This window comes from Solanum pennellii, chromosome 5 (genome assembly GCF_001406875.1).
Source record: "Solanum pennellii chromosome 5, SPENNV200".
Taxonomy (NCBI): Eukaryota; Viridiplantae; Streptophyta; class Magnoliopsida; order Solanales; family Solanaceae; genus Solanum; species Solanum pennellii.
This window is the reverse complement of record NC_028641.1, coordinates 560,351-583,624: the sequence shown is the minus strand read 5'-3', so window position 1 is coordinate 583,624 and position 23,274 is coordinate 560,351. Positions and strand designations below refer to the sequence as shown.

Below are 23,274 nucleotides of genomic sequence, written 5' to 3'. Positions count from 1 at the left end.
AATGTTTAACAACCACAAATAAATAAAAAAAAAAGATAAACCTTTTTATTACTAGTAGATTTCATAATTCTATTATTCATAACAATAACCCATATTCAAAACGGAAAATAAATTTGACAATAATTTTTTATAATTCAAAATAACAAAATAAACACCACATATTTGATTAAATATGTTATCTGAACCCAAAGATTTTCTACCAAACACCAAGAATTAAGTTATTAATTTTATTCATAACTAATCCCAAATACAAAAGAAAAGGGTAAAATTATTAATTTATTTTGGATAATTAAAAAAAACTATCTTTAAAAAAAATAAAATAAAATTAGAAAAGGGTAGTTTGGTCATTTTCATCCAAAGTACTATACCATCTTCAAGCGAGACCCCTCTTTTCTGCGTTTTCGAGAAAACCCAAACCCAAACCCACAAACCCACTGTTTGCTATCTATCGCCTCTCTTTACTTCGCTTCTTCTCCTTCTTCGTTCATCTTTTTGGCGTTTGTTTTCGAACAAGTACAAAATTCTTCTTAAATCCTACCTGTAATCTTCCCTTCCTTCCAAATTTGTCTTTTTCTCACCCCATCATCAATTTACGTTACGAAAAAAGTTCTTTTCTTTCTCACTTTTCGATTCATATAATCCACTCGGTGATCTTTTACAGCCCAATTCTTTGCTAAAATCACAGAAAAACCCCAAACCCCAACACCCTTTTGGGTATATATACAACCCAACTCTTTAGCATATAATGCTTGTTGATGTCTTTGAGAAAAAAATTTACTTTGAGAAAAAATTCTACTTGTTCAAGAAATGGATTGTTCTTCAAATTTGAACCGGGCTTTGTCATTTCACATCGATCTTAACGAAACTCCTCTGCCTTCACCGAGAGAAATTGAAAGGGGTTTGTTTATAGAACACCCAGAATCTTCCCGGGCCAAGTCGGTGCTCACTCCTCCCAGTCAAACCAATGTTCGGGTTTGTTCTTCTTGTGAGATTGGGTCTAGTTGGAGGAAGGATGAGCAGAAAGAGGAGTGGAAATGCTTCAAGTGTGTGCTAAGTGGACGCCGTCGTAGCAGTGATGACGGCAGCAGCGGTGCTGGTGGCAGAGGTGGAGCAGGAGGGAGTGAAGTAGTCGAGCTTGATATGAATTCATCGCCGCCGCTTGATATGAATGTTTCTCCGCCAAGGGAACCGGAAGGGGAAGGGCTGTTTCAGTTTGTTGATTTGAATGAGGATTTGCCCGTTGCAGGACGAGAATTGGAGCAAAACCATGGAGCCAAGTATGAATTTTACTTCTTTATTTATCCTTTCTTTTACATTTAAAGTAAAATCTGGATTATTTTAGCAATGCATGTTCTATATATGTTCAAAAAGGTTCAAACTTTGTTTGTTTGAGTTGTGTATTTCTTGATGTTAGACTGTAATTTTTATTGTATGTGATTAGATCTTTTGTCTATATGTAAATGTAATTGTGTGGTGTCCTGATTGCTAGAATGATTGTAGTCTTTGGACATCGGTTGCGTGAGCTTCATTCCCTTGAATTTGTGGCTACAATAGATTTAAATTTATTTATTTTTGGATGAAAACGGAAACTTGCAGCCGCTACCCTTTGCGTGTGCACAGGGTAGAACTCCCGCTCTATGCAATAGCTCGCAAACCACATAGGAGAGGTAACCCGCACTAGGCGAGCCCGGTGTGACGAGCTTAATCCAGAAGGCAAAACCCCTTTTTTCACTGGCAAAGGGTTTCAAACTTGAGACCTCCTGTATGGAAGTCCCAAGCCCAAACCACTAGGCCGAAGGGTACAATAGACAAACCATTGAAAAAACTAGCTAAGAAAGCTACTAAAACTTAAGTAGTACTATAACTGAAAAGTGCTCAAGGAAAAGCATATCAGAGCAGATTGAAAAAAGTGCTTCTCCTTGAGCACTTTTCAGTTATACTAATACTTTAGTTTTAGTATTTTCTTAGCTAGTTTTGTCAATGGTTTGTCTAATGAGTCCTTCAGAAACAGGGGACATGACTTGTCTCGGCGATTCCTCTGTCACAGTCCCTACTCTCTGAATATTCTTTGATAAGGAGTCCCCTACTGTATGTAAACTGTCATATTTTTTTACTAGCTGATGGTGTCACCTTGACCAAAAAAAACTTCGAGAGTGTAAACAGTTACTTGATTGTCAATGTATTAACTTCTTCCTAGATGCAGGCGGGATGCTCTATCAGAGCTTTGATATGAAACCAATTTGGTGTGCCTTCAACATAAATTGTAAGGTCCTTGCTGACACCTCTCATCTTCTAGATACCATCATAGTCCCTTTGTCCCACTTTATGTTGTGGTATTTGATTGGACTGGGAGTTTAAGTGGTTAATTCAACTTGATATTATACATCAGTGGTTAGGGGAATAAAATGTATACAACCACTATGCATCAGTCTTAAACAGGCAGGGACCGCTGTCCTCATTGACCATTTTGTACTGCATTTAACACTTTTATCTGGCCAATATTATAGTGTAAATATCAGTAGTTATGTGAATTTTAGTTCTTTAAAATTATAGAAGTCTTATAGAGTGATCAATTAACAGAATGGTGCAAATGTCTTGAGAAATGAAGATTTAGGAATTTGGATATTTAGTCCCAAAATGCAGATCTTCTTTTCTCTCACACCCACTAATTTTTTTAAGGGTCTCCTTACCTATATGTATGAGGTTCGCGTTCCGATACTCACAAAGCTAGTGAGAGAGTCCAATAAAACTAGGTGAAATTTCTCTTGGATGTCAATGCTACCAGAGGCATCTACTCTCGATCCGAAATAAGGAATTATCACTTTCTGGGGAAGCCATGCACTTTAGAGAAGTGTGCGCTTGCAAAAATGTTGTGCAAAGTGGGTGAAAAGTTCGAGTCTTTTAATCTCAACTTTGAGGAGTTGGATTAATATCAACGATTGTATAATAGGTGGCAAAGATTAACTATTTAGTTGGTATTTGATTATTATATTGCTATCATATATGGTTGGCAATTTTTAATTTTTGGTAAATCGGTGTGTTTCACTTCAAAAAAGCCTGTGCTTTGTTTCTCATTTTTTCTGCTTCAAGCCCGATGGACCTTGTCTTTTCTTTGTGTTAGCTTTTAAACACACTGTTGGATGGTAACAAAGAAAGAAACTCAACCATTCGTAGAATGTAAATAGTAATGTTAATGATTAATCAAGGGGGATATGGATGAGAATAGGGAGTTCGAAACCTTCTTTTGGTATAAGAGAGTGAAGCTTTAAAACTTGATCACCAACGTGTGCTTATTAAATTGTTATGGACGTACAACAAAGAGGAAAACGTGATGCGCAAAGAAGCAATTTAATTGAAGTATGGTGAACATGTCCTTGTTGTACCAAAAATTTAATTCTTCATCTTTTATCCTTGATGACATGTTTTTAGAGCATGCCCATGGAACATTTCTAGAAAAGGTGAATGTACATCTTATTTGCATTGCGACAATTGTAAAACATTATCAAATATATTTTGGTGCGAGCTGAGTAGTGTGCCAATTCAAAGGAAAGAGCAATAGATAGAAACAACCAACCAACAAAAAGGGGTTCCTATGTAACTAGTCATCCATAATATCAAATCTATAATTTTCTCCATCTCTGGGCTAGTCATAGTGATCCTACTATTCAACTACTTCGACCATTTCTGAGTACCTCATATCTTTTTCGGGGCGTTCGAAGATACAATCATTTTTTATGATTTCTCTTTTACTGTTCTTTTCAATGGATTTCAAAGATAAAAATGCTTTGTTGATTAGCCCATAAATTGACCTTGGTAAATCCATTAACTCTATTGGATTATTTCTTCTAGCCAAGCATACAAGTACATTACATTTTGCTCTCGCTGAGGAAATTGTGTGAAAACAATCTCAAGTTATATGTAGGTGGCAAGGATGGTGAGGAACTATAGATGCTTTGAGGTGTTCGTTATCATTAGTTGTTGCACCCTAGGGTGTGATCTAGTGGTTAATAGATTGAGTTAAATAATCATGAGGTCTCATGTTCAAATCTTGGCGATGTAAATAGTTGGTCATTTCCTATCATTTGTCCAAGCATTGATGGACAAAGTTACTTGGGTTTGCGATGGTGGGAGGTAGTAGACATCCCATGAAATTAATCATGGAGCGCAAAAGGTGGATCGAACACCAAAATTATGAAAAAGGAACTTTCATCATCAGCAACCTAAATAACTTGGAGATTGGTTGCATGTAAGAAGTAGAGTGTGTATCATGAAGTTCAAGGTTGGAGATAAGTGGGAAGAGAGAGCCTAAGATTTGTACCTAAGGGTGTGGCCTAGTGGTAAATGAAGTGGTTCGAGCACCATGAGGTCGGAGGTTCAAATCTTATAGCAGAGGCAAAATACTAGGTGGTTTCTTCTTATCTATTTTAGCCTTGGTGGACAAAGTTACCTGGTGGGAGGCGGGAGGTATCGTGGAATTAGTCTAGGTACACACGAGCTAACCTAGACACGCTTAAAAATAAGGATTAGGAATGTAGCAACTAATACAATGTCAAAGGGAAAAAGCCTGTTGCATATATACTATGTTTTAAGTATCAATTAGTATTTTAGCAATTGGGGTGTCCAATACGGAATATTGTTAAAAAACAATTTAATTTATGTTTGCAAAAACAACATTTATAAATTAATTTAATGGATTAGACCGAATAAACCAATTGATGGTCATAATGATCTTGCATGTATTAACCATTTCTTTATTTTTCGATCGCCTGTAAGGAGCAGAAGAAAGATCTTGGTGTTTCTTCAACAATTTCTCATCTCCACTAGAGCAATTCACTGAAGGCAGAATGCAGTCCCAAGAAGAGAAGCTCAAAATGCTTTCCCTGGAATGGGATCTTTGGAACTTGGCCAAGGCAGATCCTTGAAGATATTTTCTTTGGTAGTTAAGTGAATGCGATATTGGTAGTTCTGCTTATGGATATTTGTCCCATTCTTGTTGCTGCTTCGAGAAAAATCATGCCTTCACTGGAGAAAAGTGACCTTAACTCTGAATTTTAGCTTTATCTTTGATCATATAATGATATAATGATGATCTAGGATAAAATATCTTTAGTAGGACTTGACAACATTTTGGGTTGTTAGGAGATCTTCCGTTCACTTGGTAGTAAATCTTGACTATCTCAATTTCTCTCTATGGAAATCTCCATCTTCCATTTCCATTTACATGAGAATTCTTGTTGTATCTTCTCTTGTTATTCCTATTCCTTTTTGGTCAATTGTCTTTATTTGGTTGAGAATAAAATTCTAATGATTCATGATACTGTCCTTTTTTCATTGATGTCCAAAGTCGCATGGATAATATTTTTTAACTTTGGATTGTTGAAACATTTGATTTATATGCAACTAGTAGTTATTTTTGATCTTCAACAAAGAAAGCCAAAAGAGGGAAGAAATCGTTGCAAGTAATAGTGAGCTCGGATTCAGGAAAGGCATTCTTTATTGGAAGATTCTAGAAATGTTAGCACAAAAATTCCCAGTCTCGTATTTACTTAAGATTTTATTTGTTATAGGCTTGATTACATTTCTTCTTTGGCAGAGAAAATCTTGGACCGATGCTCTTTCATTCTCATAAAAAGCAAGTTGTTTATTGGAAATATCGTAGGGGCATGTATCTTCAACATGAAAAAAATGTGAGAAGAGAATATTGAGTTGCTTTATTTCCCACATGAAATCACTACTCCTTTCGCCTAAGGTGTAAAACCAATAGCCCAATGTTAGGGGGGTAGTTCAACTTCATACTTCTTTTGCGTATATGGTTTAACGTAAAGAGGTTGTATTTCTTTGAGTTATGACTTATGAGTATAGGAATGCGAAAGACCATTTTTCACAAGAACTGGTCCTATAATATTACACGATAGTACACAATTTATTCCTCTTTTGTGCGCATAATTATATGGAAATAATCTTGAGGATAAAAATGGACTTTATAGTTTACCTTTGTGGGTACTTAATTGATTTTGTCACTAGTTAAATAAGGTTAAATTATCTAAAATTTGAATCACTAGTAGACCAATCAATATAGAGACATGATATATCTTACATACCTATGTTGCTCAGGCTCTTCAAAAAACACCACCGGATGTGTGTCGGATCTTCCAAAAGTAATGCATTTTTAGGATCCTTGTATGCAACAACTTCGAAGAGCCTAAGCAACATAGCTTCCAAATTTTGTCGGTACATGGACTACTTTATAGTTTGAAGGGCTTGCCAACTTTGATTGTCGTAGAGATTTACCGCTTTAAGATTGATGATCCAGGAAATGCAAATTTTGTATGCGCATATTTATTATGGCTAGCCGATGAGAATTAAACTAGTTTAGTGCTGAATTGAATAGGCTCAATATAGGAATGTAAATTTTATGTCAACTAGTTAGTTCAATGTTCAATTTAAGATGGGTTAGCAATAGATGTGCTTCCTACAGTCTAGTATCCATTCTTGTTTTGTGTTGTCCACACTTGTGTACACCTATTATCGGATGTTTTGGATCAATAATTTCTCAAAATTCATTTCAGTAAGTTTATTACCGTTAGTGGTATGCCTTAGCCCTGTGTTAGCAGTCAAGGCGACATGTCTTCAGCCAGGAAAAAAGTAATGCAACTTTTTTGCTGACACTCGTTAATATTACTCAAAAGTCTCATGGTAAAATATGGTATCTACTTCTATAATATAGTCAAAAGTATTGTTACCTCCTTTTTTAATTCATTTCTATATAAGTCTAATAAATGTCTCTTACGTAACACTGGGATTAAAGCGATTGCGAATTGGCTCGATTTGAACGTAGTAATTGTTAGTGGGTGCAGAGGCAAATGTGTATCCTTATATATGGTGTTGGAAATATCCACCTCTTTAGCTAGTCTTAGGGATTGAATTAGGCCCAAGGTTCTAGTCCTTAACATGGTATCAAAGTCAAGGCCAACCAAGTCTTGTTTAGCTCGATGTTGGACCCCCATCATATATTGCCCACACACTAGGTGTCCAGTCCTAGGAGTGAGGGGAGTGTAAGGTCCCACATCGGTGTTGTGAGAGGCAAATTTGTATCCTTAAATGGTCTTGGACGATCCTTACCTCTTAATTGATTTTTGGGGTTTAGTTAGATCCAAGGCCCATTTCCTTGAAAATAATGTCTTGATTTTTTGAAGGGCCTTCAAGATGTTTCTTTTTGTAATACTTTTTTTCTTTTACATCAAAAAATTATACGTTAATGAGACGTTGTTGTTGTGGTGTTCAGTCGATTTACTTGGTAACGTATATAGAAGGGTTGCGAAAGAAATGCAGCGCCCTGCCAGCTGCTGCCTTTCAAAATCAGTTTGGCATTGTAGGTCCTTTTTTTTTGGTTTCTCGTCATTCTTTTGAGATGGAATTCTTTCTTTTCCATTCCATAAATTTTTTTTCTGACTTTTCCCTTCTCAAACTGAAGAGTTTCTTTCTTTTCCACCCTTTTGCAAATTAACGATGGACTTTTTCTGGCTAGTTTATAGGGAGCAATCATGCATTTGAGCGTCTTATTGCGGAACGTAGATCTTATAGATTTATCTACTTATTCTGTTTCAAAAAACATTTAATTGTGAAACAAGTATGCTAACTTATTTTTTTAAGTGTAGCATATGTAATATGAAAATGATGCGTCCAAATCATATAGCTCCTGTGCGCCTTGAGCTCGCAACCGACTTAAATGTGAGTCCACATAGACATACATCACGACAAGTGTTGGTTGAAACTCAACTTTGTTGATGTCGTGGCTACATTTTATCGCACGTCTGGACTTCTAAACGTTTTTGTGCTTAGGCACTCTAACCCTGACTCCATGTCAGGGTTTAAAGCATATTAATAAGCATAGGAAAGAAACTTATAAGGATTCCCCTAGTAACAACGAGCACTAAGTGAACTGAGAACAACTTAGCCTTAGAATCGGGTGACTCTGTATTCGGAGAAGTGTCCTCAATGGCGGATCTAGCCATGTTTCTTGGAAGAGGGTGCTAGAAAGGGTGAGAGCCCCGTTGTGCCCAAACCCTGTCACACTATGATGTGCTATATACAAGTCGAGCTGTTTGGGAATGCAACCCAAATCGAGCGGTGAATCTGAATGTGGCACTCCACTCATGCCCATGCCTGGTTAAATTTTTTTTTTATGACAAGGAAAACCCACCGCCGCTACCCATTGAGTGCGCACATGGTAAAACCCCTGTCCTATGAGATAGCTTGAAAAAAAACATAGGAGAGGTAAACGCGCCTAGTGCGACGAGCTCGACCCATGGCAAGGGATTTCGAACTTGAGACCTCCAACATGGAAGTCCCAATCCCAAATCACTGGGCCACCCCAAAGGGTATGCCTGGTTACATCATTTAGCACTTTTATGACTTCCTCCTTTGATATTTTGTTCAATTTACTCCAGCTACTGTTATTGCAAGCCCTTGATCCAATTGATCAATTGAATTCCAAAATGCATCTAGAATTGTTGTTTCATGCAATACGTGGTTTTGTTGCTTCCATAGTTTTCTGAGTTTTACCATGCATCCATACGTTATTTTAATCTCAATGCATTTGGTGTAGTGCTATACGTTTTATATTTGTAATGTCTCCCAATAACTTTGAGCAAGGTTCAAGGTTGTTATTCGTTGTTGTGACGGTGGACAAGCTATAGTACAGAATTTGTCCCATTTTTCCGTAGTCTTCTTTTTTGTTAATAAAATCTTATTTGCCGTAGATCATGATAACTCTTGTTGTAGAAGGTATTCTATTTACTGTCGTTGTACAATGAGATTTGTATTGTTGGGGGCTTCAAATTGGTGGTTCAAATTCTTAAGTCAAAGTCATCATTCACCTAGGAGAATGGAATGGACCCTGCTTTGACCCTTTCGAAGATGAATCTCTTATGAAGAATTGCTTATCAAAAAAATAATTTTCATATGAAAGAATAGATATAAAGCACTTGAGTAGCCAATATAAGAAAGATATCTTAGATTTTAGTAACATGAGACAAAATCTGACACTCATGCTTTATGTCATGCTTATCAAAAAAACGAGCGAGCTGTGTTTCCGGGTTTGATATCTTAAATCCTTGTCTTCCCTACTTTTATTTTTGTTTTTTGTGTGGTGGTGGTGGGTTTTTCCAACTTGTTGTTTGTTTTGCTTGCTTGATGGCTAAATGCAATTGGTATGACATGCAAGTGCCTCTACTGGAACATGAGTAAAATGAAGCGAATCTGTCCTGTGCATCTTTCTTGATATATATACGTCCTTTATTATCATGTTTCACTGAAACTCATTCCATTTATTGGCGAGTAACTTTTTTGTTGTGATTTCAGTTGAATTCCTCCTCATTGTTTCCGGATGTGCAAAAATAGTGTTAGTTCATTTGCTTATAGATGTGAAGTTTTCATCAAATACTCTTCTTGGACAATTTCGAAATATGACTTTGTTATGATTAAAAAGAACATACGACGAAGTAAAGGTTCCTCAGTATGTTATTGTAGTATCTATGTTATTAACATTTCCAAGATTTTCTGTATGGAGGGAAATGCGGGTCCGCTCTTTTATTCTTACTACCAAGAGGCTCAGTTGTGTTCTTAGCTAAGTTGTGCGGACTCTTCCCTTTTGATGCCGCACCCGTGTTATACCCGTTGATATTTTCGAAGAGTTCGAGCAACATATAGGTTCATAGAGAATATTGATTTTTTCTGCACGGATATTTTTGCCGAAGCACTAAAAAGTAATATCTTCCTTGATGCTACTCCTTCTGTCCTCTTCTCCCCTTTAATGACCTGGCTGCATATGGAAGTAATTTTTAAAGTGTTTTTGCATTAGTCTTCCCATCCTAAATCTAAGTGGATTCATTGGGTATTTAGATATTAGTGTGATTTGTCTTTCATAATATTGAAATGCGGTAGAGAGAGTTTATTCAAGGGCGAATTATGTAAAATTTCTGCCCGTAAGCTTTACTTACCAATTTAATCCCAATTTACAAAATTTACCTATTTGGCCTATTTTTTCCCCATAAAATGGCTGCGTCTTCTTCTTCTGTGTTCTTTTTGTCCTCCTCCTCCTTCGTCGTCTTCATCCTTCTTCTGTGTCTGTTTTCTTCTTATTTGATAGATAGAAAAACTTAAATAGATGTTTCCGATCACCAACTGCAATCTCCTTTAGTAAATATTTGCTTCGACCCATGGCTCGATTTCATCAAGATATAGATGTTCATACCAATTACTGGTTTGCAGCTGGTGGGGTTCTTGATTTTGCTTCACTTTTCATCTTTAGGGGTAGTAACAGCGGGATCAAAAAGGGCAGATTCAAAGTTTGAAAGCTTGCTTGATTTAGAAATTTGACGTATCGCAAACGTGAATATTTCGAGCAAAGTATATATCAAAAGGCTCGAAACACAGAGAGAATTTCATATCTAAGATTGGAACTACTTAGAAGTGATTTTGAGTTGATCGAGATTGAATATTCCGTGTATACTTCATGTATAGTGAGTGTATATTCCATGTATAATTAAGCTACATTCAACTTGTGGCGTGTAATCATAATGCATGTTCAGTTTAGTTTAGCTATATTGTATAGTCAGTGTATACTTTCTACGACTTTTTTTTGGTAACACATGTGAAATATTACTATAACACACAAAAAGAAGAATACAACCCAATGAGCCTCTAGAATTCCTTGACCACCTTCTAGGAAGGTTATCTATGACTTTTGATAAGCTATATTTTTAGTCACTGTATACTTTTTATGACTTTCGACTATTTTTATTTAATAAAAACATGGCTATATTTGTTGTTAACTAATTACTATATTGTATATATTTAAAACTATCCCTTAATTTAATGCTTTGGATTCATTTTTTCCTGGACGACCTACTTTAGGAGTATTGGGACATTATAATTGACATTATGCATATTGCTGGTGTTCACAGGGTTCAAGCTATGAAAAGTCCCTGTTCTACTGGCCATTCCTTCAATGCCCCAACAAGCTCTTTTTTGGCATATAGGGAGAACGGATTTAAAATTCAGAAGGCCTCCTCACTTACGGGGGATATACATAAGTCACAATTGGAGGACATGGTACTCCATAGACCTCATTCTGACAAGATAAACCGAAGCATAACTGATCCAGTAGTGATGTATGATTTAAGAAATCGTGCAGGTCATTTTACTGCAAAAAAATATGTTCACCAAGATGCATGTGAAGTTTATCTTCAAGATCTTAAAGAATATATTGCTCGGATGAACGGTAAAGTACAGATTGGCTGGCATGTGGATTTTGAGTATTGTGACCAAAGATGCCAGACTTATGCAGTATATGTTGGACCAGATGGAAGTCGCTTTGAGTCGCTTGATGATGTTGCCCGACATATGGGGTTGCACCACTCCATGGAGGTTGAGAATGGAGGTAACAACTTTACTTCATTTAGTGAGGGATTGCCAAATATCCCAGGAAGTAAAGAAGCTTTTGGTTCTGCTAAAACCCACAAGCCTGGACAGAGTTGGAGTTCTCCTGGTAGAAGCTTATTCCATAATGGTGGCTCTATCTTCAAGTGTACATATCCAAGCGTATGTTTTATCTGTTACCAATATTTGGTTTATACTGCCATGCTAGCTTTTGCATTTCTAATCTCCTCATGGTCCGAAAATCTGGTATTTTATTCTTTCTTAATTACTTGCAATGTTACTGACTAACTTTGACTGTTTTTTCAGGATGGCTTTCCAGTTGAATATCAGGACTTCGTTCTTGTTTCAGCTGGAAATGTTGACCCGCGGCCATTTTATCACAGTAGTAGTGAGATATGGCCTGTGGGTTACTTGTCTAGCTGGCATGATAGAATTACAGGATCTCTTTTTGCTTGTGAGGTTGCAGATGGAGGTGATGCTGGCCCCGTTTTCAAGGTCAAGAGGTACCCATGCATCCTGCATTCTGTCCCAACTGGTTCGACAGTCCTTTTAAAATTTAAATCTGATTCTCATATTGGCGAAGATAATGTGGAAAATGGTAATTCTGCAACTTCTACGCTGGTTGATGAGGAGAGTATTTCTATCCAGCTGATGCTGGAAGAGTGCAACCCACCAGATCTGATAAGTGACTCTCATACTGCTGAAAATATGCAGAAGGCATTTTGTGGAAAATTCGGAAATATTGGGGAAGGGGATAGTATAGGGGAGTTCGTTGTGGAAGGAAGATCACCATCATCTGTGTGGGAAATTGTTTCCCAGACTCTTCTGCAAGCATGCATTGATGCTTATAAGAAAAAGGGTGTCATCCAATTCTGCTGTACTCATGATGTATATAAAATGGACAAACAAGAGTCAAGTGAAGTTGGTTCATTGACCAAATTTTCTTACTTAGGTGCCCCTCCCAATTTTCCAAGATTAGTGCAGAGCAATTCCGAGTTAAAAAATACTTGTGAAATGTTAGTGAAGTGGTTAGAGCAAAACCGAATTGGACTTGATGTAGATTTTGTGCAAGAAATTATTGAACAGCTTCCTGGTGTATCTGCGTGCTCAAATTATAAAATTGTTACCAAGAGAAAACACAAGACAACTCTGCAAACAGTTGGAAATGGGTTCCTGCAGGCTAAAAGAAAGAATCATATGCAGGATGAGAGGGAAGCTATTGAATCTTTAAGAATTTCTGGAACACTCAGAAAGCATCTGGACAATGCTGACGTCAGGCGTCCCTGTTCTTCGGGAAAGCCGTTGAGCACAAAGATTCCTGCATTTTTGATAGGCGACACCCTCCAGGTATCTTCTAACTTTCGAGTTTGTTGTCTAGAAAGGAATTAGATGTTGTTCCCACATGCTTACTTTTTTTTTTTTTTGAATATCTTTTCAATTTTATTTTATCAAATGTGTTTAGGTTTGGGAATTCCTGTTGAGGTTTTCTGAGGTCTTGGGGCTAAAAGTTCCATTTTTGTTTGAAGAAATTGAGGAGGAATTAGTTAGTCCATGGATAGACAAAACAAGTTCCATGGAAATGCCCGCAATTGAGATTCAGGATGTCAGAGAAATCACCCTAGCAAGAGGTGGAATAGACTCTCTGTCTGGTCGATTTGGTTTCCATCAAAATAGCCGATATGCTGGTGTGCTTTTGACAAAGATTCATGGTCTGCTGCTCAAAGCTCTTGTCACTGAGCTGCTCTCTAAAGTTGCTGTCTATGTAGATTCGAATATTGGTACAGGAGGGTCCAAATCTAGAAGAGGCAGGAAAAAAGACCCCGAAAGTTTAGCTACAGTTAGGAAAAGTCAACTTGATATGCTTCCGATAAATCAAGTTACATGGCCTGAGATTGCTCGAAGATACATGCTTGCATTGTTAGCCATGGATGTCAACATGGAGTCAGCCGAAATTGCTTGCAAAGAAAGCGGTCGAGTATTTCATTGCCTACAAGGCGATGGTGGGCCAATTTGTGGCGCTCTTTCGGGAGTTGCTGCATTAGAGGCTGATGCGATGGTAAGATCGATTCATATATCTTTGTGATTGCACATGTTTCCTATCTTGATTTGAGGCTGATAGATGCAAGTACTTTTTTGTCGGTTTTTACCTTGTTTTCAGCTTGTCATCAAAGTATTCTGTCTTCCATCGCAATACGTGTTGATACTATGTCGTGTTTTGCCAAAATCTTTAACTGACTTATAATAAGATCAAGGCTCATAATTTTAAATTATCAGAATTTCAAGATGTCATGAATTTTAAATATGCAAATGAACTTCCATTTTGTGAGGTGCAAAATCTGACCTAACTTTTCAAGAGTTTATGGTGTCAGTTTTTTGTGTTGTGAAGGACTCAAAATAATTCTACTTCTTAAAAAAATAGAAACAACATCCTAACTTGGAAACTTGATGAGAAATACAACTAACTACCAGTTTTAGATTTGAAAATTTGAAAGTAATTAAAAAGCAGGGTCAGAGTCAGAGAGGAACCTGTTTGGCTCACTAGATACTGATGAAGTAAAACAAGGGATGAAAGTGGTAGTTGATTATTTAGTTTTAAGAAAGCAGTAGTTGATTATTATGCATTATGAACATGCGAATATGGCAGAAACACCTACCATTTCATGTGCATTGCTATTATACTCCGCATAAACTTATGCAGGGTTCAGTTATGTAGGATTAAGTTATTCATGTAGTAGTTATTCCATCTTCTACTCCGCATAAACTAATACATAGATTCCCTCTTAACGTATACATGTATTGGTTATTGGAATTATAAGCGTGTAATGAGATGTCGTACTTGATGTTCTGAATTTTATGCTTAAAAACTAGAATGTTGCCAAACATGGTATTAGTTATGTTTGTTTCAATACATGAACAACTTACTTTTTAACCAGCAACCAAATGACCCCTTAGTATTCTTATATATGGTTTATTTGAGATATTTATTTTGGACGTGCCACCTTTTCATATCCGTATTTCTTTATCTCATACGGCGACACTTTTAAAGAGACCTTTCAAAGTTATTTTCTTAAAAACTCTCCTCTTTCACCTTGTCTTTAGAGTTGGATTGTACAGTCAACTTAATAGTTCAAGCTTCTTGCCAATGTTCAATTGATGTGTTTGTTCTTGTCATAACTGCTTTGTGCTTCATACCCTACTTGAAGAGTGCCCATTTTCGAGCCCATCTAGCTGTTGGTAAATGTAGACATAGTGTTGTCTTCTCAATATGCTTGATTCTCCTGTTATTAGAGGTTCGTCCAAACTAAAACATTCTGAAGCACGTGATTTCAGCTTCTTGCAGAGGCTACAAAGCAAATATTTGGATCACTGAAGAGTGGAAACATTTTTGTTTCTGTTGATGAGAAGGAGTCTGATGCCAAAGGAGCTGATGCTGAGAATGGGCAAGTCCCAGAGTGGGCCAAGGCGCTGGAGCCTGTTCGGAAGCTACCTACAAATGTGGGGGCTCGAATTAGAAAATGTGTCAATATGGCTTTGGAGAAAGACCCACCAGAATGGGCCAGGAAAGCATTAATGCATTCAATAAGCAAAGAGGTGTACAAAGGAAATGCCTCTGGACCGACGAAGGTGCAGCATGATGAATATCTTATACACACACACACACACACACACACACACACATATATATGTATATTAATATGTCAGCTTTGTTAAACGACTAACCTTTAATCAAACATTAACTGAATGCAGAGAGCAGTAATTTCCCTCCTGGCGGAAGTTAACCGGGGAACTACTTCACCCAAACCTGAGAAGGAAGAAAAGGTAAAGAGTCCCAGCACTGTATCTGATTTAATCATGAAACAGTGTCGGATTATACTACGGCGAGCTGTTAAAGAAGACAAAGATAAAGTCTTCTGCAATCTCTCGGGAAGAACAGTTCTGAGCCCTAATGACAATGACAATGAGGGGCTTCTTGGGCATCCGGCAATGGTATCTCGGCCTTTAGACTTCAGGACCATTGATGTGAAGTTGGCTGCTGGATCCTACGGGGGATCACATGAATCTTTCATTGATGAAGTGCGGGAGGTAATGCTTTTAACATGTATATATGGTTCTATAAATACATTACAAAGACCCAACTCTGGTTTCTTAAATAAGATTGCATTTGCAGTATAAAATATTGTTGTTGTTGCCCACAGTTTTTTTTTGTGGGCACATTTTCATTCTCGTCCTGTTCTTTTAACTTCAGTATGATTTAATGGCAAGAAAAGATCAATGTTGCTTATTCTTTGCTTTTAGGTTTGGCATAATATACGAACCGCATACTGCAATAAGTCCAATTTGCTCGAGTTAGCTGGATCATTGTTGCAGAAATTTGAGGAAGATTATGAAAAAGAGGTTTGTTGGTCTTCTAGCTGTTCAATCCTATTGTTTTAAGCAGGAGTGAATTGATTTGCCTTCGAACTTGTATATGTTTGTTTCCTTTTTTTAAGAGTGTAGTAGCAGTAGCATACTAACAGTACTTCCCTTCTAGATAAGCATATAATGTTTGTTTGCATTTAGATACAAACTGAAATGATATGGGTGAGGTAATTCAATTCTATAGGAATCCACTCTAAAAGTTACTTCTTTTATCGTAAGAATCTGATCCAGTTGGCATATGTCATGTAATTCGATTCTTCAGTTTAGGACTGGAATCCACTCTAAAATCTAGTCTTCTTTTATCATAAAAATTTGATGCAGCTAGCAGATGTCATGATGGTTCAGTTTTGAAAGGAAAGGCAGTTGAGCCTCTGTCCGTGATTGGTTGACTTTTTTTTTTTCCTTTAAACAATTGGGAAACCCATTATACAATCCGTATACCAAAAGGAAAAGAACCTACACATGGTTCTCAAGAAAAGATATCCCATGCCCTCTATTACCACTAGGAACCTCATGAGAATGAGATAGGTTAACCTCCTCTCTTAAAGAGAAAATGAAGAAAACCAAGTGTTTGTTATTTCACTATGTCAACTACGGTATTTGCACCTCGAAACCGTGGCCTGGTATTGCTTTCTGTTTGCTGCATCTGAAAAGTTGAATTATTCCTTATCTTATCATTTTTATATCCTAGCATGAATAATTAGTCAAGTTTTCATGAGACCACAACTATAGTTTACGAGAATATGAGCTTAGATAGGAGGGTATGGAGGTCACTGAATAAGGTAGTAGGTTAGTAGGTAGTTGACAGTTGTCTTGCTTCTGACAGGATTAGCCTTGTTGGTAGTCTGGGCCTCTGAGGCACTTTGTCTGTTATAGTGATAGTCTTATTCATGTAGTTTCTTGTTTTTGTCTTCTGTTACCTTCTGTTGTTTATTATGCTTAGGCGATTGCACTATTTTCATGATGTTACGTTCTTTGCCTGTATGCTCTGCGCTGCTTCAACTATTAGTTGTCATGTTTCCTTCAAATTTCATTTCTCCTTTCTTTTGCTTCTTGAGCCGAGAGTCCTTCAGAAACAACCTCTCTACCTCCACGAGGTAGGGGTAAGGTCTGCCTGCCACCTGCGTACACTCTATCCTCCCAAGACCACACTTTGTCGGATTTACGGGATATGTTTTTGTTGTTGATCAGAGGTGCAATAAGATTAGCAGCATGATATTGGTACATTCACCTTTTTGTGCTTGGATTTAAAACCTATAGAATATGAGATTGTTCATGGAGGAAACTTGATTTTGAAAGTTATCCAATTCGCTCAGTTCAGTTTTTTCAGTAACTTATTATTTTGGTTCAGCAGTTGAACCTTGATCCATTTTGTTAGTGATTCAATTTCTTTGGTTCAACCATTGTCATTGTTGTTTAACTATGATTTGGCTTGGTCATGTATTCTCAGGTTCTTCCCCTAGTCCAGATAATTGAGTGTTCAAACGACAGCAATTTAAGTAGTGAAGTTGCAAAAGATAGAGATGGTCTCCTAGCTCACGTGAATGAGAGCTCACTTCCTAAAGCCCCTTGGGAGGAAGGACTTTGTAAAGTATGTAGTATGGATAAAGATGACGTCAATGTTCTTCTTTGTGATAAATGCGATTCGGAGTACCATACGTATTGCCTAGATCCTCCGCTTGTTAAAGTTCCTATTGGGCCGTGGTATTGCCCAGATTGTGAAGCTAAGATATCACGGTCCCAGAATGCTTCTTCTGGTTCTCATACTATTCGTCAATGCGTTAAGAGGAGGTTGCGCAGAAAACTAACTCACAAGTTTATGGAAAAACTTTCTCAATTAACAAGGACCATGGAGTTGAAGGAATATTGGGAGATTCCACTGGAGGATGTGAGTTCTTTTAGCTTTCTTCTGTGTTTTTATGTTGACATAGTCTATTTAGCCTGTTTGTCTGTTTCACTTGTCTTCCTTTTGGTTTCCGAAACGTCTTCCAAGTTTAGTTGACTCGTTGATTATATTGGTAATGGTGGGAACTTTTCTTAAAGTAATTACTGGAGTTTGTCTTCAAGTGTCTTAAGACAGTTGAAATGTCACACATTAAACTAGTATAACATGAGAAATATGCATGGGATTATCAAACTAGTGTTAAAGGATTTGTAGACATTTAAAATTCACACGTCATAGAAAAGGTATGGAGTTGTCTACATAAGTCCAGTCCTCTCTGGAGCTTGCGCACTTATCATGCTTTCACTGCTCGACTTGAATGTGTAGCAGGCTGACGGTAGGCTTCACCCAAAAGATATCAGGCATTAAAATGTGTCTCTTGCTTTTTGGGAACAGTGTCTGTGGCACAAAGCAAGTTGAGCTAATTTTTGCAAAGATGTGATGGCATCCATTTGAGAGGTCTGAAGTTTTAATAACTTTGGGTAAAAATCTTGTTGCACAATGACCTCAGAATAATACTTTGGACAACTTTTAGGGCCTCCCTCAAACAATTTCAGGAACATTGTTCCTCTGATATTCTAGTATGCTCAAGCTTCATCTGATGTATGCTGGCGCTCCTCATGCATTCAGCTTTTGGGTTTTTGGGGAGGGTGGGCTACAATATAAATGATATCCACATTCCAGTTTTGTTCCAAGTTGCTTTTGTTTCTTCTTTAGCCTTTCCTGATCTTCTTTGCCGACTGAGCTTTATGCGGTATATGCATGTTTAATATTTCAATTTATGTGCAATTCTTGTGTACAAATTTCTTTGTATGGTGAGAACTGTGCGGCATGCAGAAATATGTTAAATTCTATGATTTTGTAGTTGGACACTACATAAAAGTAGAACATGAATTATGTACAGCTTTTCCTAACCTAATTTGATATGTACAATTTCTTTCTCGATGGTGCAGAGAATTTTCCTTCTTAAATTCTTGTGTGGTGAGATGTTGAGTTCAGCCATTCTTCGTGATCACATTGACCGAAGCGCCTCTCTGTCTGCTGAATTGCAGCAGAAACTGCGTAGCCTTGGTGCTGAACTGAAGCTTCTAAAGCATAAGAAGGAAATTTTGACTGCAAAACTGAAGAATGATGCTCGGAGCAGTGGAGACGCAGGGTCAGACACATCTATATGGTCCAATGACTGTAAACTGAAGGTGCAGGGGCCTGACAGTGGCAGCCATAACTCATCAATCTCCGGTGGTTGCAGACAGTTGGATGATGGCACTCAACACAATAAGTGTAATGATTTCAACAAGCAATCCTGCTTGTACACTTCAAAAATCATTCAGGATAAAACTTGTGCAAGTGGCACCAATCATATTAGAAACTCTCCTGATCCAATCAACCATTTACAGCATCAACAGTTGTTGAAGGAGAATGCTAGGTCTCTGAATACTTCATCCCATGCAAAATGTGGTACTGAAGAAACTAATTTGCAAAACGACTTGTTCATGTCTACTACCGTCCAACAAGAAACTGACCAAATTCCTGGCAATCGTTTGGAGTCTGCACAAAGTAGTTCGAAAAGTATAATGCTGTTTGCTACTCATATTGTGTCTGCCACTACTTGTTTAGGTTCCGTCAGCAACCCTTTGGAGGAAGCATTACTTTTTGAGATGTCTGCTATAAAGAAAGAGATTCGTGCTTTAGAGGACTCAATTGCTGCCAAAGAATTGGATCTTCAGGAGGTTTCTGTTAGGAAGGAATACATGGGACAGGATTCTGAGGGCAGACTCTACTGGACGTTTGGCAGGTCCACTTCTTCACGATTAGTAGCTTATGCAAGTACAAGTACACAGCCAGAGTCATCTGGACATTTGTGGTCATATGGTGTGGAAAGTTCAAGACGAAGTGGTGTTTTAGATTCATCTGCTCCTTGGGAGAATATGGGCCTGCCTAATCTTGATCAGTGGACATCTTATCAATCTGATGTTGATACTGAAATACTCATTAGATGGCTAAAAGAGCATGACCCGAGAGAGAGAGAATTGAAGGAGTCTATTTTGCAGTGGCGGGATACTAGAAAAATGATATACTACTATTTGGAAAGTCATGGCCATGACACGGTAGGACTGAACACTTCAATTCCCTCTGAGGATTCTGCTTCCTGTTTCAATTCTGATTCTCTCGTCACCAGAGCCGTTACTGCAATTAAAAAGATGGTTAGTGGGTGCTCAACAGAAGAGGAAACGGAAATCTGCACGAATCTTGGTGTCAAAGTGAGAGTTTCTTTTGATGGTGAATTATACAGGTGCGAGTGTCTAGAACCATTATGGACGTCTAGACCTCATTGTCTGTCATGCCACCAGACATTTTCCGATGCTAAGGAACGTCAGAAGCATGCAAATGAAAAGTGCAGGATCGATTCTTCCATTCAGCGGGATGGGGAAACAAGTGAACAACCTGTGAAGCGTAAAAGGAAAGCGAATAATGAAATTCTGCAGGATAATTCATTGAGCACTATTGACTGTAGGAGGGACAAGCATGGTAATGCACCAGCTTCTGCTGAAAATCAAACCAAACAGGAATGTCCATTTAAGTTGGAGGAGATCAAAGCACAGTTCATCACTCAGAGTTCACTCAAGGAGCTGGTGAACGAGATAGGACTCATTGGGTGTAATGGTACCCCATCATTTGTTCCAGGCACATCTCCATATCTATGTGATTCTGCCCTCGGACTGCTCTCCCAAAGGGAAGATGAGGTATGTGGAGGAAATTCTACAGATCTGTTATCTTCAGAGCACCAACTTCGGAATGGGGTGAAATTTTCTCGCATTAATAACTCCGACAAGCCAAATTGTACTGGAAATGGCTTAGCTGGGGCTGGACCAGTGTTTGGGAGACTAAAATCTGCAACCAAGAGGGGAAGAGACAAGTTTTCTTCTACCAAAGATAAAATCCTTGAATTTGGGGTTAATATGTACTTTGTTATTCCGGAATCCTCGCTACATCCTGTAGCAGGTCGGGCTTCTGTGATTTTACGGTGTCTTAAAATCAACCTGCTTGACATAGATGCGGCTTTACCTGAAGAAGCTTTGAGAGTGTCAAGGTTACAACCAGAGAGAAGACGTGTATGGCGTGCCTTTGTAAAATCTGCAGCTACAGTTTATGAGGTAAAGGTTTTGCTCTTTTTACTAGACTATGCATGGCCTTTTCGAGTTTAGTGGTTTTTGTATCGTGAGAGACCTTAGGAGTCATTTGGTTGGTTTGCTTGGGAGATTTAATTTCCGCATAAAATCTTGAACTGACCATAAAATTCTGCATTAGTATAATGTTGAATTCCTGCTTTTCTTTCCTTCTTCCTAAACAATACCTTCACAAGTTATGCGGAATCTGCGTATTAGTTTATGCTGGACAAAATGGAATAAGTTTGAGGTATTAGTATTGCATGGATTGAAAACAAATGATAAAACTAACCCTTGTAATAGTAGACAAACTTTTATTAGGAAGTAAACAGTAAACACACATTGTTTATTGAACAGTATATACTATATTTTTAATACAGTAAACTGAACGTATACTTTGCATAATTTGTCTCTTAACTACATGACCCCTTAGTGTTCTGTGATATCTTGTTCTTGTCAAAGATATCACCCTTTAGTTCCAACTCTCCACTAGTTGAACTTGCTCAACATTTTCAGGAAAAAAAAGAGTTTGTGCAATAGTATTTGCATGTTTTTTCCCATCCTCCCTCCCCCTTCTCCCCCCTCCCTTCCCATGAAGGATGCTCTTGTGTTCAAATGTTTTCTTGAGTTGAGAGTCTTTTGAAATTTATGGTAGGCTTCTGCACTAGTTCATGAGGATGATTTTGCAGCTGTGTGCATTATGCATATGCAATATTTATTTCAGAATATTCGGCAGAGGAATATTCAACTCTATCCCTACTGCCTTTCTTAGGCTAAGGGCTTTGGTTAAATTCACCGACAAAGGTGGGATGTGGGGTGTGTGGTAGGCATGTCACTAGTTCAGATTCTCTGGTACTTAAAGGAGAAGGGTGGAGAGGAGGGGGTATATTATACACTGAAATTCAAAGCAGAATTTCTGTTTTCCTTCTTTAGGTCCTAAAACTCTGATACTTAAATTTTGCTCATTCATCTCCTTCAGATGGTCCAAGCCACAATTATTTTAGAGGACGCCATCAAAACCGAATATTTGAAAAATGATTGGTGGTATTGGTCATCACCTTCAGCTGCAGCAAGAAACTCAACGCTCTCAGCCCTCGCCCTCCGTGTGTATGCCTTGGACTCTGCTATTTTGTATGATAAACTTTCAAGTCAAGATGCCTCAGAGACAGATTGCAAGGAAGAGAGGGAACCTCCTCGTAATTCTGTCCCCACAAACACAGCCAGTCCTTCAAAGAAAAAGCCGCTTGACCCGGAACCTGCTGAAAGTTCAAGACCCAAGGGCTGCAGGACCAGTAAGAGGAGAAAAGATTCAGGCAACAGCTAAAACAGGAAACAGGCTTCAGGTTTGCAGATCATCATTATCTGCAGTTTTTTTTAAGGAATGTACTGTACTCTTATGTATACCAGCCAGGCCAATGGTTGAAATTCTTTAAGCATAAAGGAAGGTTTGCAACATCCTATCCTATAAACTTCAGGGAGCAGACTCTGCACCAACTCTATCTATTGTTTGGAGAATCGAAAGACGCTGTTTTGCTCTTTGACTTGGTAGAAGTTAAATCAAATTCTTCTTGCTTTGAGAAAGAAGTATGGGAGACTTTGTTCCAGCACATGGCCTCTCTTTTTGAGTTTACATACAACAAAAAGGCCTTAATATGCCGATAAGATTGTGGCATTTGGGGTTTTATATATACAGATTTGGTTAGGAGGCAGGTGTGTTAGTTTAAACAGCTGTTGTACATAGTAAAGCAAGTTTGAACAGTTAATGTCATCTCATGTATATAAGTTTTTATATAGACTAGCTTTGCTGTTCGTTAGATTACCTTCCTGATAAATGAAAAGGCTGTACGTCTTCTCATGTCCTACAATCAGAAGACGTTCGTTTAAACGCCCTCTGAAGGTCACATTGTGCGCGTCTAGATATAGCTTATTACCTGTATGGTGTGGCTACGTACGTTTGACAGGAAGTGTTACTAGTAGCAAAGACAATTTAACCTTAAATTATCGATTACTTGTACCCAGCCTTTTTTTTTTCTTCAAGAAATTACTTATTTGATAGCGCTTCTTCTCAGGGCAATTTAATTTTAGTGTAAGTTGCAATAATAGTAATAAGGTCTATGTACATATTACCTGCTCCAGAATTCACTAGTTCAATTACATTGAATATGTTCTTATCGTTGCAGTAATAATATCTAATGTATATATTGGATATGTTCTTATCGTTACAGTATTTCTTCTTCAAGCTTTAATCGAATATTTCACCTAAAATCAATTTTAAACTTAACGGATCCCCCTTGAAATGGCCGT

General features: G+C 37.8%; 1 protein-coding gene across 2 annotated transcripts; it reads left to right on the top strand.

Moving 5' to 3' along the window:
- The first annotated feature begins 410 nt into the window (after positions 1–410).
- Positions 411–22,984, top strand: LOC107020445 (methyl-CpG-binding domain-containing protein 9). Of its 2 annotated transcripts, XM_015220809.2 has the most exons (10): positions 808–1,277; positions 10,968–11,604; positions 11,749–12,789; positions 12,905–13,498; positions 14,773–15,066; positions 15,190–15,525; positions 15,739–15,837; positions 17,312–17,749; positions 18,757–20,958; positions 21,950–22,984. In XM_015220809.2, exons 1-10 carry the CDS (start codon positions 808–810, stop codon positions 22,292–22,294), a joined length of 6,456 nt encoding a protein of 2,151 aa, XP_015076295.1. In that variant the 3' UTR covers positions 22,295–22,984. The 2 variants fall into 2 exon arrangements, with proteins under 2 accessions (XP_015076296.1, XP_015076295.1); XM_015220810.2 differs by lacking the exon at positions 17,312–17,749 and having other exon boundaries at positions 411–1,277.
- Positions 22,985–23,274: the final 290 nt, after the last annotated feature.

Excerpts from the sequence above, each read along its gene's own strand:
- LOC107020445 (XM_015220809.2), top strand. The coding sequence starts at position 808 with ATGGATTGTTCTTCAAATTTGAACCGGGCTTTGTCATTTCACATCGAT. Across the intron at positions 15,526-15,738 it reads TCATTGATGAAGTGCGGGAG|GTTTGGCATAATATACGAAC; the intron begins GTAATGCTTTTA and ends CTTTGCTTTTAG. Across the intron at positions 15,838-17,311 it reads AGGAAGATTATGAAAAAGAG|GTTCTTCCCCTAGTCCAGAT; the intron begins GTTTGTTGGTCT and ends ATGTATTCTCAG.